The sequence below is a fragment of the Carcharodon carcharias genome, chromosome 23, assembly GCF_017639515.1.
Source record: "Carcharodon carcharias isolate sCarCar2 chromosome 23, sCarCar2.pri, whole genome shotgun sequence".
In the NCBI taxonomy this organism is placed as follows: Eukaryota; Metazoa; Chordata; class Chondrichthyes; order Lamniformes; family Lamnidae; genus Carcharodon; species Carcharodon carcharias.
In genome coordinates this window covers 37,343,464-37,362,764 of record NC_054489.1, presented here as the reverse complement: position 1 = coordinate 37,362,764, position 19,301 = coordinate 37,343,464, and the positions used below count along the sequence as shown (strand labels likewise).

Sequence of the window (19,301 nt, the reverse complement as noted above, 5' to 3'; positions counted from 1 at the left end):
GGTTTAGGTCTGGAATGCACTATCTGGAAGTGTGGTGGTGGCAGTTTCAATCGAGGCATTCAAGAGGGTATTAGATGGATTATTTGAATAGAAACAAAGTGCAACGATCCACGAAAAGGCAGGGCAATGACACTAGGTCATAATGCTCATTTGGAGAGCTGGTGCAGACACGATGGGCCGAATGACCTCACAGAATCTCTGTGCAGAAGAGGCCCTTCGGCCCATCGAGTCTGCACTGACACGTGAGAAACACCCCCTCCTGTGCCGTTAAAATTCTGTGATTCTGTGAAATGAATTCTATTTGTAAGGTGGCAAATAAGCAATTTTCACATAACCGAATACTAACATCTGGATTTACCATTCAAAACCTATATGATTCATTGCATAAGTTTTTAAAAGCTGATCTTGAAATTGAAGTCCTTTTTTGAGCATCTCTGGCATTTTTCTGATGCAGGATAAATAATTGAGAAAGAAGATGGGGATTACCTACCCTTCGTTCTTGTTCATTGAATGCAATTTATCATCCATGCTATACCTGTTGCTTCCTCCCTGCTTTAACTTTAGAGCATTTGCATTTATTAATCAATGTTTTTAATTTACTTCTTCCTCAACTGTTCAAACATAGTGCACATCCCAGTGCGCAAGGTCACTCCCTCGGTTATTTTCCTGGAAGTAACAGTGCTAGTCTAAGGAGGAATGAGTGAAACAAGATGTTTCAACTGATTGCAGTAAGAACTTTCATTTTATTTAAATGGCAACTACAAAATAAACTCTTCCTGCCCCCATGTTTCCCTTCCTGTCCTGAAGGCAGCAACGTATGTAGCAGAATAGGAAATAGGTTACCTTTTAACAAATGATTTGTTTTTACTAAGCCTAAATAATAACTTTCCATTGGCTATTTAACCAGGCAAAGCATTACTGATAAACCCAGACCAGTCCTTGCCTGATGGCCACAAACACATCCACACTTTTCAGCAGCAGGAAATTTGCTGGTTTTCCCCTAACTGGCCCAGGAAATAATAAACTAATTCAGCACAGATGTGGAATCAAACCCTTCTGGTCTACATTACTTGGGTCTACTGGGAGGTGGTGAGGGGTTCAGCCCCCAGAAATTTAGGTATTGTGATTTATAAACACAATTTTGCAACACAATTTTTAACCCAGTTCAATGATTTGTTCAATAATGCAGAAAAGCTGGATTCATTTCTCAAACATTTTTAATAAGCTTTGTATTAACAACTTTAGGAACAAGCAAAAAAGATTGCACAGCATTTTGACCATGTTGTCTTTGAAAAGAGCAAACTGGATACCAAGCACACATCTCTGTTTAAAACCACCTCGTAAAAACAAAACGTGGCCAAGAGTCAAACAAAAGACACCAAGTCACTAGCACTAATAATCAGTTTAAAATGTAGCCACACATACATTACATCCAGCAAAAACAGTCCAGGTCATTCATCTTAACTCAGTTGTGGCACACCATCTGAAACAACTCAATGACATGAACTCTCCAAAAGGAGGTGTGAACTGATGGCACAAGACAATTGTCTATCAGGTTTAAAAAAAGCAACAAGTCCACAATTACCAATAACCCTTAAAGTTGTTCTTATTTTGAGCCTAAAATTACATTGTTGAATATGTGCATTAACAGGAAATGTTGGCACCTCAATTAACAGGTTTTTTAAATGGATAAAAAAAATACATTCCTTAATATACTTTTGGTCTAACCTAGGTTATTACGAGGTGATCTTGTGGTGCTCCACTTGAGGTAGGGGCACACAGGTTCAAACTAGGGCTATAAAACTAACCGAATGATTCCACAAGCCATGCTCCTCTCTATTGAGTCCCAGCCTTGAAAAGAGGCTCCACTGTCTTGCCGCTGGTCAACATTTTTGTTATTGATCAAATATTGCCTGTGATCATGTGTTCAGCATAAGCATCTCAAGTGATGCAAACAATGACAATCTGAATGCAACTGAAGTTTTCAAAAAGAACCTAGGACACAAACAAATAGCATCATTTCCCTGCTGGCTATGGCTCACCTGAGTTCTAGGATGGATTATTAGGATGTGAAAAGGACATGTTAAGGTGTAAAATCTATTGGATAAAATATGAATGTTAAAAAACCCAAGGACTAATCTTATCTGGTAGCTTATTAAATCCACCCCCCCCCCCCCCACAACCGCACATTAAATGAATGTTGAATCAAATCTATTTAAGTTAATTAAAATCCAGTTGTACCATGACAGCTGCACTCTCCCTAATTTAGTTTGAGAAAATTCCCTTTTCTCCATACTGTCTTTAACAATATTGTGATAGAAATGATTTGACCTGGGGCCCTGCTGTTCCCCGTCTTCTACTTCATGTTACTTTGTTGGAATCCCATGAGGTTGTATTGCTTCTGGGTATGGCGGGGAGTGTATGTATTTTGATATACAAATGATGTGAGACACAAACTTGATGGACCAGAAGGTTGTTTACCATCCATCACTTTCTGTATTTTTGTAATGTCAGCAGAAGAGGGGGGGAATCAGTAATGTAGACTGGGCTCCAATTCATAAGCTGTTTGGCTATAAATTGAAAAAGCAGGCTGGACTCATTCTACTCAAATCCAATCTTTAATTTTTAAAATACTTTATTCAAGTTTCCCTGGGGATGTGACGGTCCGGAGGTATCATCAATATTGGGACTGTTTATCTGGTGCTTGTTGAATTGAATACCTGAATGCAACATTAAATTTCAGTCTTCACTTTTTATATTTTTATCAATGAGTTTCTGTATTGCAAGAAAAGGTTCTGCTTACTTTGGATCATATGGAATAAGAAGTCTAAGCCTAATGAAAATTGGGTATCATTCATTCACTCAATGGCCTGTGAGAACTCAGTATATCAGTTAAAGTTTGGTATGGCTGTGTATCTACTCTTAATCAACAATAGGGTATGAACTTAGCAACGTTCATGTCAAAAGAAATAAGCTTTTGCTAGATATGAATTAGTAAAGTAATAATCTTGTATCTGTCCAATACAGTGATGAAGCTTTTTTAAACTAGATATCCTAAAACGATTAATTCCATTTCTGATGTCATGCAATATTTGCCAATTATCAGTGATGATAACTGGAATACCCCACCCTTTCTTTTGCACCGCCATCTTCAGCCTTGGTAACTTTAGCAAGGTAAGATACTGAGAACAGCCTGTTAGTCCCAAAAATGTTAACCTGACAATTTCCATTTTCTCATCCAATTATGTAAGGGCCTTTCATTGGGATTTGCAACTTGGGTCCAATTACAGTGAGTTCTGTGCTGTGGGGAAGCATCTCCCAAGCTGGAAGTCAATAGTTCCTGGACTCATTTCAATTGGCAGACAAGGGGGCCTTCCATCCCATACGCCTAGGCTGGGTTTTGAACCCAAGTATATCAGGTGAAAAGACAATGTGTCCTAATACACTGCATTACTATTACTTGACTTATATTTGATGTTACTGATTCATAAAAAGAAACAAAAATGTGAAAAACAATTTCTGCAGCTAAGCACTGCATTTATTCCTCTCTGAAAATTCCTGTTATGTGAATACTTGTTTGGAGGGCCCAAATTAAATACTTTATTACGTGTATACCACAATGCAGAGAGTCACTTTCAGTAAGATATACTATTCACATTATCCAATAAACTACAGGGAGTTAACAGTAATAAAAGTAAATTAACATTTATTTCACTTGATTTATTTTTAACTAATTAATGTTTTGTGGTGAATACATTCACTTGACATAGATTGACAATATATTGGATGAGCAATATTTTACTTACAGTCATTAGAGTGTAGTTCTCTCTGAACAACCTTCTAGTCTCTGACTGGTTGAAGGTGCCAATCAGATGCTTGGCAATTGTGCTGATAGTTCTGGGCCATTTTGAGGGCTGGACCCCATTTACATTGGGATGGCATGTTGTGGCCAGAGTTTGGGTGACCAGGGGTGGTTTTGTCAACCTCTAGGCTGAAGAAAGTAGGTCTGCTGGGGCAGTGGGAGGGAGAGTGCCACAACACAATGGTCCAGGCTAAATTTGTGGATCCCTGGTGGAGGAGCACTCTTGCTCATCCCAGCCTGATTTAGGAAGCTACTGTTAGGGTTCTCTAGTGCTGGGCTGTCAACTGTTACTAGTTCCATCCAGCCATCTCAGTAAAATGACAGGCACAGTCTTACTGACATCACAGAATCCCAATCTGAAATGGGCCTATTGCCAGACCCAGGGCCTGCCTCACTGTAGGCCACACTGGACATTGCCAAGGTAATGGGGCACTGGTGAATGTAAACTATTTTCAGGGTGCTAAACCACCCCTCCCACCCCCACTTCCTAATCTTCAGGCAGAAGGGCTAAAAATGCAGCCCATTGTTCAAGTAAATTAGGCCCTCCTACCCTTTACATGGCCAGATATATCCCTCATAACAGGTGCACAGATAAAGTTCTTGACAGGTACTTTGTTTAGACTCTTGCATCAATCTACACGAGTCACTATGTACATTGGCTGATTTACACAAGAAATCATACAAATGCATCATTCATTTGCTAGGTAATCCCTATAGGCATCAGGCTACTAGTTATTTCTCTTTCACATATATTAATTGAACAATTCATCTCGACGCAACTAATATATTTAAATATAAAACAGCACTTGAATTAATTATACCTGTGATTATTACTCCTACCTGGCAGGTTGGCTGCAGTCTAGTAAGAATCACAGTGGTAAATTGTAACTGGGCTACTGTTCTTTAACTGTTTCTGCACATATTGAATATCACACTTACAAAATATGTATAAATTCTGACTTCCTAATTTTAGGCTCTTTGTCATCACCTGCAACTTTGCGTCAGTTGCTTTCCCTCCTTTTTGCACAACTTAAACATAAAGAAGGCACTTGGAGAGTACTGGACCAGGTCTATATGGTCTGCTACTGGGATTGGTTTTGGGTCAAGTAAGGAAAGTACGAAAAAGAAAACGGAAAGTACCTTCCAAAAATGCTCCTATTCAAAAAAGTTGTGACATGTAAAATTACTGCTCCTCAAGCAAGAAACTGCTTCATTTGGTAGGGTTGTTCCAATTAAAGTAACAAAAAGGACCTAACCATTATATAGTCTTTTCATCTTCCTCAGGAAAAACAGTTACTGAGTTTATTGTGTGGGTTGGTACCACACTGATATTTTTTTTTTACAAAAACTCAGTATTAAGTTCTAAAGACAACATTGATAAAGACAGCATGTTCCAACGTGCAGACGTGCAGTTTTGTCACCGGGATTGGTTCCTCTCTCACAGCAATTTCTTCAGCTTTACAAAACAAAAAATGCACACATTCTGGAAGAACTGGTTTGCTGCTTTCATCTCCTTCTCCATTTGGATTCTCTCTTGAAGAAGTTTTTTTAGGTCACCAGAAATGTTGCTTCAGACTTTGTCATTTTGTTTTGTTTGTGCTCAAATTTTCTGTTGGGATGCTGATGCATTTTCAAACACTTGTGAAGATTTTATTCAAGGTCTTGGAAAAATAAGTCCACTTTTCACTTCAGGTTAAAAACCATCAAAGGTCTCTCCTCTCGTTTCTGCCAGGGACTCTTTTTATTCTCACCTTGGTCATCTGCCCCTTCAGAGTGGTCTTGCATCTCCTCTTCTGGGCTGGTGGTGGAATCCCTGTGGATCTCGCTGGTGCTGCTCCTCATGCTGTTACCTCTGCTGCGATCCCGCCGGTGAATTGTTTCCCTGTGTTCAGAAGTCTCTTCGAGCAAAGGGGTGAGGGAGTTATCCTCTGGTGAACAGACGGCTGTTCTGCTTTCACTGCTGCTCTGCTCAGTGTCATCCATGTAGACCAGCTTACTGTAGGCCACGTTTCCAGGAACTTGCCTATCGCGGTCTTCTTTCGCCTTTTTGCCAGGCTTTGTTTCATTCACATCGACGCCAGAATCTAAGCTAGCATCATTGCTTCCAATCCTTTCTCCTGTCTGTAAATCAATGTAGGAGTGCCGGACGTGAGCATTGGAACGGCCATCTAATGATACAAACCAGGCTCTGGGATGTTGAGGCTTTACCCCAAGCTCCAAGAACTTCTTTTCGGTGAGTGCTTGCAGTTCTCCATTCATCTGTGCCATTGCTGACTCATTTAGTAATACTGCCATTGGGCCGCTCATAGAAGAAGAATGGGGTCCCCATCCTTTGCCTTCTCCATCATCCGATTGGGGGGTCGGTTGTTGCACTTGCTGATGTTGATACTGCTGAGGCCCATGCTGGTGGGACATGGGAGCCCCTTTCATCTCCAATTGTTCTGATGGTACGCCCGCTGACTGATCCATGCAAGGATAATCGGAAGTTAATCCCATATAATGGGCAGGTATGACTAAAGTAGGCATTACATTTCTGTACATGTTGTCCTTCATGTGATCAATAGAACCGCAGAAGATCAGTTGACCTGGCTGGGACAATGTCGTAGGCCTGGCCAGGTGATCAACAGACTGGGACATCATGTATTCTGAAGGCTTATTATCCATTTTGTGGCCAACGAGGGATTCAAAAGGTGGTGGCAGTGGTGGCGGCGAGGGCGGATCATTCGCACAAAGTTTACTTTCAGCCAAAATACGTCTGGCATGAACCTCTCTGCCTTTATCATCTATCGGTTGTTGTGAAACCATTGAACTATAGCTTCGTCTGTACTCATCCATTAAAGGTGGTTCTAATTCTCCGGAAGTATCCATGGACCTTGCAACTTTCAATGGGAAGCTCTCCACCGGCCTATGGTAGTCTTCTTTAGAATTTCCTCGATGAGCCAAAGTATCAGTGGATGCCTTGCTGATGTGCCTCATCTTCTGACTTGAATCCCGAAATGGAATTTGCTTGAAGAACTCCTCTCGCGAACTCTCAAACTCTCGAGATGTACTAAAGGCGGATTTCAGGATTGGCGTGTGGACATCCATATCCCCATTGGAGGACACCGATTCCAAATGGCTGGTACTGATCAAATTAATGTGAGACATGGAGGTGGCTTGATCCTTCTTGGAGCTGTCTAAAGTGGAAGCGATTTGTAATTTTCTGTGCTGTTGGCGTGGTTTTAGGCATCTTCTCCTGTTAAATAAAAATTCTATTAGTGAAACTTCAAGTTTAAAATCACCACATCTACATTAAAAATGACAGGACAGGTAAACACTTTTACGCAAACAACAGAACATAGCTTACATTTCAAACACAACTTAATAGTGAATTAAAATAATGGATTACCTCACTAAAAATATACTTCTAACTGATTTGACCTTCAGTGTTGAAGCAATGGCCTATGCCACTGGTCACAACCAGGAGTGCATTGAGGTGCTACAACTGACTTTAGCCCTTTGGCTGAGGGGGCATCGAGGGTGCGGAACACAAAGTATCAATTCTCCAAACTCCTGGTCACAATTCAGTGACTCGCTCTGAAAAGCGCACATGAACATGAAGTAGGGGCTATCTGAGTTCACCCTTTCACAGCTGAATAACCTATTGATACCATGGACAGCAGTAATGCTGTTTTGTGCACCTGCAGAATCCAACATGTCATAGCCTAAAACCTTAGTTCCCCTTTTCCACACTAGCCATCATTGTGCCATGTCTGTTAGTTTCGATGTACACCGATTGGCTACTTCACCCCTGCCACTGTACTTTAAAGGTGCATTACAAGAGCTTTACAAGCAGCCACATATGAATGTTATTTAAATGAGAGGAAAAGACCATTGGAGAGCTGTTCCGCCCCATATATTTGTGATGCATCAGGATACAGACTTTTGGTACCACCCTGTAATCTCCAGGAAGACGGAGAACATGTAATCAGTGGTGCGAACCACAGCTTTGTGACAAACGTCACTTTGAGGACTGCAAACACACAAAAGTATGCAGTGCTACAGAAAAAAAAAACCCATATTTGTTCATTGTACCCTCAGATGCACTGTTGCTGAGATTGGTAAAGGGATCTTCAGGTATTTCTGCTGTATCCCTTGATCTGTACCAACAATACAAAACTGTCCTTTAAGAACCATTGAAACCAAAAACCCAGAAGAACATAAAATGGTAATGAAATAATACAACACTGACACCACTGAACCTCAGTCTAAATTAATCTAAATCAACCTTTATCTACTACTGACTCATTGCATAGCTGATTCATAAAAACATTACTTTATCACTTGGTTATAAGGTTACTTTACTTTTGGCTCTATCATCATACTTTAAGTGATAGTGTTATGTTTTCCTGTTCCAGGTGTGACACTGTACAGTCTCTCCAGGCCTCTCTCAGTGTCACCATTCAGGAGTCCACGTAGCAGCACAACTGAAATGGCTGATTCAGTATGCTAAAAATTAAACATCAATCCACAATACACTTTAAACTATATGCTGCAAAATGGATGGTTGCTAATGGCAATAAATTGGGGCTGAGTTTACTCATTTTTGCCATCATACTGGGAAATTGTGGGCACACTGACCAGAATTCTCCCTCAACAGGAAAATCATGGCAACACACCCATGCTTTTGTAACACTGAAGACTGGCAACCACCTAGACTAAGAAAATAATTCTTATATTTTGATGGTAAATCCTATTGTTCAATTCCCTATGATGCACTAGCACTAGCTCCCAGCAGGTGGAGCCTGAGCTTCTAGCATAGAAATCCAATAGTCATGGTTTTGAACCCCATCTCCTGGTGTCTAATGTCTGCAACCCTCAGAATATTCTTTCTGTTCTTAATGTGCTGATAGTGAACTACAAAAACAAGTCACAGTTTTGAATGATTCCCTCAAGTAGCAGGACATGCAATCTAGTTTAAAACACCTCAGTTATTTATAAATGAAAACTATGCTACACAATCTTATTTACAGGCAATGAAGTCAGAGGTTAGAGATGTTGCAGATACCCAAAAGGAAAAATAGCTATTTACACAGGGGTTGGAACAAACAATAGAAAATGTTGCACTTTAAGCCCTCCATCATTGAAGCAGCAGCCTGCCTTTTCAAGCAAGTGAGGGGCTGAGCATGCCAACAAAGGAGACACCCTCTCTCCAACTTGTTTAACTTCAAATTTTAAAAATGCCTTCAGTAGCCAGGCTGCCATTGTGGCAGGGAAACCCCTCCTTAGGGAGACCTGTGGTGCAGCTGAAGCCAGGCAGGGGGAGGGAAGGACTCTAGGCCTGCCAGAAAGCGCTGGTTCTCAATCTGCCACTGGGAGGCTATCACCAGTCTCCAGGGGCTTGAAGGCCAACTAGAAAATTCTAGTTGGCCTCTGATATTAGGCCTAAATTGGCTTTTTTTTATATTCTTTCACAAGGTGTGGGCATCACATTTGTTGCCCATCTCTAACTGCCCTTGAACTGAACATTTCAGAGGGCAGTTAAGAGTCAACTATATTGCTGTGGGTCTGGTGTCACATGTAGACCAGACCAGGTAAGGATTGCAGATTTACTTCCCTAAAGGATATTAGGGAACCAGGTGGATCTTTATGACAATTGATGACAGTTTCATGGTTACCATTACTGAGACTAGCTTTATTTTCCAGATTCCTTATATAATTGAATTTAAACTCCACCAGCTGCTCTGGTGGGATTTGAACCCCTGTCCCCAGAGCATTAGGCTGGGTCTCTGGACTACTAGTCCAGTGACATTACCACTACACCACTACCTCCCCCTGACCTTTAACAAGGTCAATTAGCTACCCAACACCTGTGGGTGAGTAGCCTGCTGCATCACCCATCCCTCTCCCCCCATTCCACCCTGCCTCCAGGAGAATGGCCCAGGGCAGGTTGGAACTCTTGCTCCATATTCCTTAGTAATTTTACTCAAGTAACTCATTCCCTTTTAAGCAACTCAATTAATTCTGCATCTATGGCCTTCTAGGACAATACTTCACACATTTTCTTGTGTGATGAGAACAACAGTGTGTGAAGAAATGCATTCTTGGTTGCTTAAAGATAATTTTTAAATATGTCCCCTTGTTTTGGGTTCCCTTATCCTTTCATTATTTGAAGCCACCAATCAGATCATCTTGCAGCCTCCTTGTCTTCGGGAAGATAAAATTCAAGGTTACCTAGTCTGATTCTGGGGGCACAAAGAGCTGGCCACCGAGATGCAAGGGCACCTTGGCCACTGGTGATATGAAGAAGCTGCACCACCCCTGGCCTAGCACCAGGGACTTCAGGACTGAGCTGTACTTCAAGAGCTTGACCATCACAGTCCTGCAGGAGGCCAGCAAGGCTTACCTGGATGGGGTCTTACAGGACACCAACTTGTTCACTTGCATGGAAAAGGGAAAGGGCCCATATGACCTGGGTTGCAGCGCGAAAGCTGGTCAACATGACAAGGTTCGAGAGAGGAAGAGCTTATGGTACAGTTTAAAAAGAAGAACATGAAGGCTGGATGTGGGAGCAGAGATAAGGAAAAGTAAGGTTCCTGCCGTTGTTTCAATTACTTTAAAGGGATTGGTTGATCAGAACTGGCCAAACAGCACCCAAGGTTGTCACTGAGAGTTTGGATAAAGGTAATACAACAGCTGAGCTGGATACATGCCATCAAGATAGTAAAGAGAAAAGCTGAGGAGGTTCTAGAAAACATTGCAATTTTGTTACAGACTGTACCAGTGGGACTTGGGTTCAGTGGGAACTGCTGTTGACTGAGAATTGGTGACTAAATCTCTGAAGAAAAGGAACTGTAGTTCTACCTGAGGAAGTTCATAGTCTTGAAAGAAATTGGTGCCAGATATGCTGAGTGGGCTGCCTAGTAAATCGGTGAGATCTATCTTTATTGTATATGCTATTTAATGTGTAGTTTATTAATATATATTGACCATGATTTGTCTGTTAATTCAAGTTTAATTTAATGTTAATTTTGATTTGATTGTAAAAATAAAAGTTATAAGCAGTGAAATATTATCCATTGGTTTTTCATTGGGGCCGTTTGGTAAATTCGGTTCTTTTGGTTCGATCATCTCCATGGGGATCAAAACACTTGGGATTTTCATGGAGATATCCCCTTGTAGATGGGTTTCCTGTCCAATTAAGACTGTGGATGGGCTCTTGAAGCTGGAGGGCCAATGAGAGGTCTTCCAGCTTGAGGGAAGCAGCAGCCTGCAATGGATGGTAAATAACAGAGGGCACTTGAACATGGAGGCGACCTCTCGCCAACTTTTTACAAGATTAAGTAAAAAACAGAAGCCTGGCCACCACTGAGGGAGGATGGCAGGGCTGAGGGGGGCGCTGGAGTTCCCCTAAAGGACGACCTTTGGCTGCACCCACACCCAGGCAGACAGGAGGTACAAGGTGCCCACCATCAGGCATCTAAACTGCTCCCCACCTGACCAGGAAACTGGAGGCCAATTGGAAAATCCCAGTCTGCCTCCTTTAATTGTGCTTAATAAGGCTCTTAGTGAGCCCAATTGGCTGCCAACATCATGGGCACGGATAGCTCTGCTGATCCCAAACCCGCTTTTGTCGAAATGACCAGTGCTGGGAACTAAATCGGGAAATCAGCAGGCCAGCTGGTGTCAGTATTTTCAGGTCCTGTCTGCCTTTTCTCCCCAACCTGGGCGGGGCCAGAAAGTTCAGCCCTAAGTAATTATACTCCAACAAGAGCTGTTAAACTGGAGTAATGTGGAGTACAACTTTCATTACTTAGTGATTGGAGCAAACATTTGCTGTAAAAAACCCAACAAACTTCACAGGGTTATCAATAGCAAAGTCTCTTGTGAAATTTAATAGTCCAAGGACTACAAAGTTAATTTGACTTCCACAGTTAATAGTTGCTTGTAGCTTTAACCTGAGTCAGTTAGCTGGTTGCACTTTAAGCTGTTGTGCCTCAGTCAGGTAGACTTTGTCAGTTCTCAGCTAAAGATCTGAGCTGAGATCAGGAATTTCATACCGAAGAGGACAGAAGAAGATAGCAACTTCCTCTATCACCTCTAACATGTTCATAAGTTTAAGGATCCTGAAAATCAATCAGGGGGACAAGTGATCTTTGACGCAGTATGTTCCACCCTCCTGGATGTTCAGGACCCAAGGAGCAAATGATCCTTGAAGGAGGAATAAAGGGGGCAAAGGGGTAAAAGGGAAAAGAAAAAAAATTAGACTCTGATTGTAAAGAAAACAACAAAACACATCACAGGTTTACCTGCAATAATAGAGAAGCAAGCACAGAAGAACCAAAACCAAAAGAGCCATAGCTCCAAGAATGGTGAGCAGAAATATGGTATGGTAGGTTGTGATGTCTCCAAATCTCGAGGGGTTGACTGCAGCTGTAAACAAATAATAAAATTCTGAGTTACAAGTTAATAAACTTCAAAAGAAAGCCAGTATGACAGAAGCAGACATAAATGGCTATGTTATTCAACATCAGCCTTTAAAAATGTCCTTTGTGCCCTTGTTTATTATTACTTGCCAGAAGGCGAACATTAGGGTTTTTAAGTAATAGGGAAGGATTAAAACAAACCTATCCGTTTTTGATATAAAAATCCCACATACCCACCATATCCCCTCATTTCTTCTTCATCCAGAAAGACATTTAATCATATCTTGAACCCATTTATCATGTTTGTTATTATGCCCTCTAATACCCTTTGGGTGGGAATGTCCTGCCCATTTTCCCTCATTCCTAATTTCCAAATCATTAACTTATATGCTTTACCAGTGAATCACAATTTGGTGTTTAAAAATATTTTTAACTTGAGAGGGTGGGAGTAGGGAAGACTGGTAAAACTGACTACATCCAGAAATACTTCCAGATCCCTTGTTTATTTTTTACAGATAGTTCTAGCCTGTCTTAAGTATTTGCGCTTACTACACAGTGGAACATTAGTCATAAGGTTACGTAGGATATACACAGTATAGTAGACGTCTTAGTTTGCCAAGATACTATTTATATGCATAATTTTTACCAGTAAATGCACAGCATTAAAATATTAATGTTGCAACTTTTCTATTTAAATTCAGCTGAAACATTGTTTATTCTGTCAACGAATGTTGTTCAGACAAATTGTCATCCTCGCACTCAGTTCTGGCATGAGTGTGTGCATTGTGAAGTGAAGAATCCAGTCCTGGTGTCTGTTAGGATTTGTCCAAGACAGGTGATTCTCTGTTATAAGCAGAGAATTCACATTTCCGTTATAATTCTCCAAAAGAAATATTCTCTCAAGTCAAGGCAACATTTAAAGCCAGATTTCTGGATGGACACAGCCAGTTTTACACAGTTCTGGTTTGAGTTTCCAACATTTATTTCTGCAGCTGTGTGGTTCACGCAAGCCAAATGTGGAAAAGGGATTTCAACAGGAAACTGGGCAAAACCCAAGGCCTCTCAGTCCCTGTGAGTGACTAATAATGTGTCAGGAACACTTAAACATCAATGGTAAAAGCTGCTGAGAATAGTGATATAGTAATCCAACTTGAGATGCTGTGCAGATAATCTTGTCCAAGCATTTATTAAGACGAGAATAGTTATTATTTGCAAGAATTGTACCTTCCATGGTCTTATTAGAATTGAACCTTGGCTGATTTTTCCCTTCCTGACTCCAAGGGACCAAAGGCCATTGAGACCCATGTTAAACTCACCAACTGTTTCGTTAGTTTAATGTAATAATCCCAGCAATATTCCCAGGGATGAAAGGTTTCAGTTACGTTGAGAGACTACAGAAAGTGGGGTTGTTCTCCTCAGAGCAGAGAAGATATTGAGGAGATTTAATAGAAGTGTTCAAAATCATGAAGGGTTTTGATACAGTAAATAAGGAAAATGGTTTGTAGTGACAGAAGGATTGGTAACCAGAGAACACAGATGTAAGGTAATTGGAAAACCAGAGGGGCTTTATGGAAACAAATATTGGCACGGGTTGCTATATTTTGGAATGCATCACTTGAAAGGGTGATGAAAACAGATTCAATAATAGCTTTCAAGGTAAGTTAGATAAATACTTGAAAAGGGAAAAAAATGCTAGATTATGGTGAAAGAGCAAGGTTATGGGACTAATTGGATAGCTCTTTCAAAGAACTGGCACACTCATGATGGGCCGAATGATGCTGTAAAATTCTAAGAAGTGGAACACTAAAATGGAAAGCCAAGAAGAATTTAATACTTAATTCCTGTGAAATATTGTTGGCAAGCCTCTCGATATTCAAATTCAGCCCATACTGATGAGATTGAAAGTTTATTTCTGTGACAGTTAGTGTCCTATATATCGTATGTTTGGGCCATTCAAACTCAATCCATGGGGTGGGTGTGAGTTCGTGCCTGTAGCTCACCATTGGATAACGTTCCTCACTCTCAACGGTTTGTGTGGGAAATGGAAATTTTCATCCAATGATAGGACTGAGATACATTGAAGATAACCACAAGTGGTATTATCCTCAGTGAATTCTACACCAAACCTGGGAATGCTTCAAGCAAAGGGACTTCATCCTCCAGTAACCACTTGCCTTGATAAATGCAAATTTTACATAAAAACAAATAAAATGATCAAAGTCTGGCGAAGAAACGGAAATTACAATTGACATTCTTTTGTCAGAGTCTAGCAACTGCATAGTGCAGTATTCAGTGTTTGACTGTGTGTGTCTGTTGACTCTTCCCTGTTCTGTGCGCTGTTAGTCAAGCCTGGATGTGGTGACTGAGAACGAGAAACTAAACTGAAAGCAAACAGTAAGCATGAGTATGGATATTTAAAAAGCACTGTAAATAAAGTTCCCATTCAGACATAAAAACTGGTGTGTCATCTTTTCATATCTCCAAGACATAAAACACAACACCTAGAATGATTTGTCATTGAAATATAGATTTGTAATATCTTACAGCTCAGAAGGGGCTATTCGACCCATCAAATTGTGTCAGCTCTTTGAAAGGGCTATCCAGTTAGGTCCTAGCCCCTGTCTATATTTCTCTTTTCAAAGTATATATCCAAATCCCTTTTGAAATATGTTTGGCATTCAATCATTACCATCACTAACAGCGTTTGTGAACGCAACACATCTTAATTCCTAGTGTAATTGTGGATTTAAAGTTACAATACAAAATCAGGGCTGAAAGCAGATCAGATCTGCAAAAATATTGCATCCAGTAGCCTTGGTCATAAGTTTCCAACCACTTCTCAAATCTTCAATGTTGCACCCACACTCTATCTGGGTTTATTCACTATAGGCTTATGAAGTTCAGCATATTTAATTAGTTTAGTAAAAGAAGTTAAAATGGGGATTCCTTCAGAAACACAATTGTGGTCCAAAGAGATCCTCGCCTAGCTCACCTGACCTGAATACCAACATCAGAATTAATCCAGCTCAAAGCAACCTAGGAAGGCCATTTGGTCCACCTTAGTCCTTCCATCCAGAAAGGCCTTACAGTGCACACTTCTCTTCCTCAACCCCTGCCATTTACTGCAGCATCCTATTGAGATTTGGAAGAAGTAACACAGGTGGACCCCACAATACCAGGCTTCTCCACATATTGGTCCAAAGAAAGAAAAGGATTTGCGTTTATGTGGCGCTTTCACAAGCTCAGGGTGTCCCAGTGTAGTTTCATAGTCAATGAGGTGCATTTGAAGAAGAATCACAGTTGTAATGTAGGAGCTCAAAGGCCACATGGGAAATGTCTGAACCACAATCTATTTTCAAGACTTTGATCTGGATTTTTGCTGAGTCAGGATGACTTGGGAGACCTTTAAAAAAGGCAGGCAGGGCCCATATAAGGAAGCCCCACCTCTATTGCCAGCAGATCCCATTTTTGCCAGAAAAGTGAGGGGGATGGGGTGTGAATCACTGGCAGGAAGCCAGAATTCAGCAGGACCATGTGATTTGACTGCTGAGTACAAACACACCCAATGTTTGTTGTTCCAACATCCTTAACTCTCAGCTATGGGAACCATGATTTTATGGAGGAAATTAAAATGCTTGTGGTCTGTTTAAAGGTCATGATCTGAAGTGATTTAAATCCCCATCCCTTAAAATTTGAAAAAAAGTCTATATCTTTCACTTTGAGTGAAAAAACAGACATCAGTGCTGGAGTGTATTGATTGACAGACCATCTGGTGTAGCTTACAAGAAGCAATCAGCTATCTGTTTTTGCAATTTCAATAGAACCCATTGTTTAAAATTTCCCAGGGTTTGTTATTATACCTGAGCCCTTTATGAATGCTTGGCTGAGTTTCAAAAGGTCCAGAACCACTTAGTTTATTGGGGGGCTGTGTTCACATTTTTATTGACCGTTTGAAGAGTTTATTTAAGGATTTTATGTCTTTAATGTATTAAATGAAGGAGATATTTGGTTATACAACAGATTGACCACTTGAGGGGATTTAATTTTTCTGAACAGGTTCTATGAATGAGCGTTTATTTTCCAGTGTGAAGTGTGTTTGAGTCAGAGTTTGTTAGGCTGTTGGAAGTTTAATTTTTTTCATCTTCAGTTCAACATAGTTCAGCATAGCTTCTGAGGTCTGCCCATGGTCACAAATGGGTGAGTGGCTATGGAGGAGACATGGAGGTATGGAGGTTATAAAGATCATGAAGAATTATTAGGTAAACTGCCTGGTGAGATAAAAACGAGGAGTCACAAATTGAAGATAGGCACAAAACAAATTAAAGTGAAGATTAGACAAAATACCTTTACACAGAAGAGTAGGATGTTGAATTCTCTGCCAGAAATTGTGGAAACAAGACCCTTAAATTCCTTTAAAACAAAATTAAGACAGTTGCCACAAAATGTGGCAACAAATTGGGCAGAAAGTAACTCCCCAACACATCAGGCTGGAGGGGGGTGGGGGGGGGGGGATGGAGGGAGGTCGTATAATTGAGTACTAAGGTGTGGGTTGAAGAGTCCGTCAGCTTCATGACTTGCCCCGTTTAAGTCGGGGTGGGAAATATCAAGGTCAGCCTTCCCACCCTAGAGGTCAATTGACGCTCTTAAGTGGCCAATTAAGGGCCACATAAGGGCCTCAACCTGTTGCTGTCAGTAGAATACTAGCAGCAGGAAGGTATATGCCACATGCTATAACCCTACGCCCCATGCCAAGGTATATCTATTGGGTTACCTGGGGGCTGGGGATGTCGGGAAGTCGGCTTCGCTGACTAGGCTAGCATTTATTGCCCATTCCTAATTGCCCTTGAAAAGGTGGCGCTGAGCTGCCTTCTTGAACCGCTGCAATCTCTGCTGCTGCTCTGGACCTCCTACTGTCCGAGCTGTGGCCACCGTCATACCTAGCAGTGGTGTTGCTGGGACTGTAGAACTGCTGGCCATATGTTTGTCTGGCAGCTCCTGGAGTTAGGATCTTCTCTTTAAAGGCAATGGGAGCCAGGACGGCAGACAGTAGACTGCCTGATAGCATTAAATCCCATCAGAGCTGCTGGAAATGCCTGTGGAAAGTTTGTCAACAGCTTTCTGGCCACAACCTTGGCTGTTAAGCTCATCCCATATTGTATAATGAGCAGTGGGGTGCCTTGATGGGGAAAGTGGCCTATTTCAATGCTGTAAGATTTTGTGATTCTGCCCATCCCCTGTTAAATGCCTCATGATTTGATTGCAAGTGCCTAATTTACTTCTAGAATGTATAGTTGTGATACTGTACATCTCATTTACTTGGCAAAATGTCAGCCATGGCTCAGTGGTTAGCACTCTCAGTAAGAAGGTTATTAGATCAAGCCTCACTCCTGAGACTTGAGCACAAAGTCAAGGCTGACAGCCCAACGCAGTACTGAGGGAGTGCTACACTGGCGGAGCTGCCGTCTTTCAGATGAGATGTAGGAGATCCCCTTGATCTTCCAAAGTGGGTGTAAAAGATCCCGTGGCTCTATTTTGAAGAGTAGGGGTATTCTCCCTGATGTGCTCGCCAATTTATCCTTCAATCAGCATCACTAAAAATAGATTATCTGGTGATTATCATACTGCTGTTTGAGAGAGTTTACTGTGCACAAATTGGCTGGTACATTTCCGAAATTACAACAGTGGCCATGCTTCAAGAGGTACTTCATTAGCTGTAATATGCTTTGGGAAGTTTTGAGGTTGTGAATGGCACTATATAAATGCAAGTCTTCCTTTCTTATTAAGCCCCAAACTTCCACACTGCAGGTTTTTGATTCATTTTTTGATGTCTGAGTGACCTTCTGTGCATCTGACTCACTTTTTACCACTCTTCATAATCCAGTAAACCTATTACTGATAGGAGGTCCTATTGTTCCCTCTCAGATCGTGGGGATACAATCCAGGAATTGAATACTTTAAAATAAATTCACAGGAGTTTTAGATGCAAACAGAATTCTGTATGATGATTGCGTTCGACAGCAGGAACTACTCAAAAATCAATACTTGGTTCCTGATCTGCTCACTAAAGGAGTAACTTTAGTCTCTCTCTTCATAAAGAGCAGGATTTGGACAAACCATTTCAGCTTACCTTGGGTTAACGGAAACATGGCTGCAGCCCAGTAGCCTAGCTGCGGAGCAATGTATGACCACGTGAACTGGCCTCCGTCGTTCTTAATCAGCCCGGTTCCACTTCTGAGCCAGGCCCCTGAAAAACAGGTTGTTGAAAAGTGGTCACATGCACTGAAATTCAGAGCTGGCTAAACAGCAAGTCTTCAGCAGCCAAAATGTTTCTTCCCACCCCTCTGTTCCATACTCAGGAGTCATCAGAGAGATTTGCTGTCTTCTGACTTTGATTTACAGAAGAGCACTGCATGTTTAGAAAAGATGACTGCATTTGGAGAAAATGCAAAATTTTACCAAGAAATTTTTTCCTCTCTCAATGGCTGAACTGCATGATTGATGCTCTTGTAACTCTGGTAAGATTCATAAACCAATAAAAGGTTTTCAGTTTAAGGGAATCACAGAGATACAATTCTGGAAAAAGGAGAAAGCGGGGATCCAGGAAATGCCGAGATTAAATAAAAGACTATAACATTCTGAGGTCCCATACTTTTATGGTCTGGAAAACACTGACATGAATTTACAGCACAGAAACAGGCCATTCTGCCCAACAGGTCTTTGCTGGTGTATATGCTCCACACAGGCCTCTTCCCACCTTAATTAATCTCACCTAATTCCCATATCCTTCTATTCCATTCTCCCTCGTCTATTGATCTAACTTCCTCTTAAATGCTTACATGCTACTCACCTCAAACATGTGGTAGTGAGTTCCCTATTCCCACTAGTTTCTGACTAAATAAGATTCTCTCGAGTTACTCATTGAATTCATTAGCGAGTATCTTACATTTATGACCCCTAGTTTTGAACTCCCCCATACGTGGAAAAACTCCACATGTACCTTATTGAACTCCTTCATGATATTAAAGATCTCTATC

General features: G+C 41.2%; 1 protein-coding gene across 1 annotated transcript in view; it reads right to left on the bottom strand.

Moving 5' to 3' along the window:
• Positions 1 to 1,199: 1,199 nt before the first annotated feature.
• Positions 1,200 to 19,301, bottom strand: part of fam171a2a (family with sequence similarity 171 member A2a) — a 274,253-nt gene continuing 256,151 nt past the window's right edge. Inside the window, exons 6-8 of the mRNA XM_041173473.1 lie at positions 18,395 to 18,511; positions 12,151 to 12,274; positions 1,200 to 7,097 (exon numbers count right to left, since the gene is read on the bottom strand). Of these exons, the coding sequence (XP_041029407.1) occupies positions 5,546 to 7,097; positions 12,151 to 12,274; positions 18,395 to 18,511 (1,793 nt within the window). The 3' untranslated portion in view covers positions 1,200 to 5,545. The remainder of the gene's footprint in view (positions 7,098 to 12,150; positions 12,275 to 18,394; positions 18,512 to 19,301) is intronic.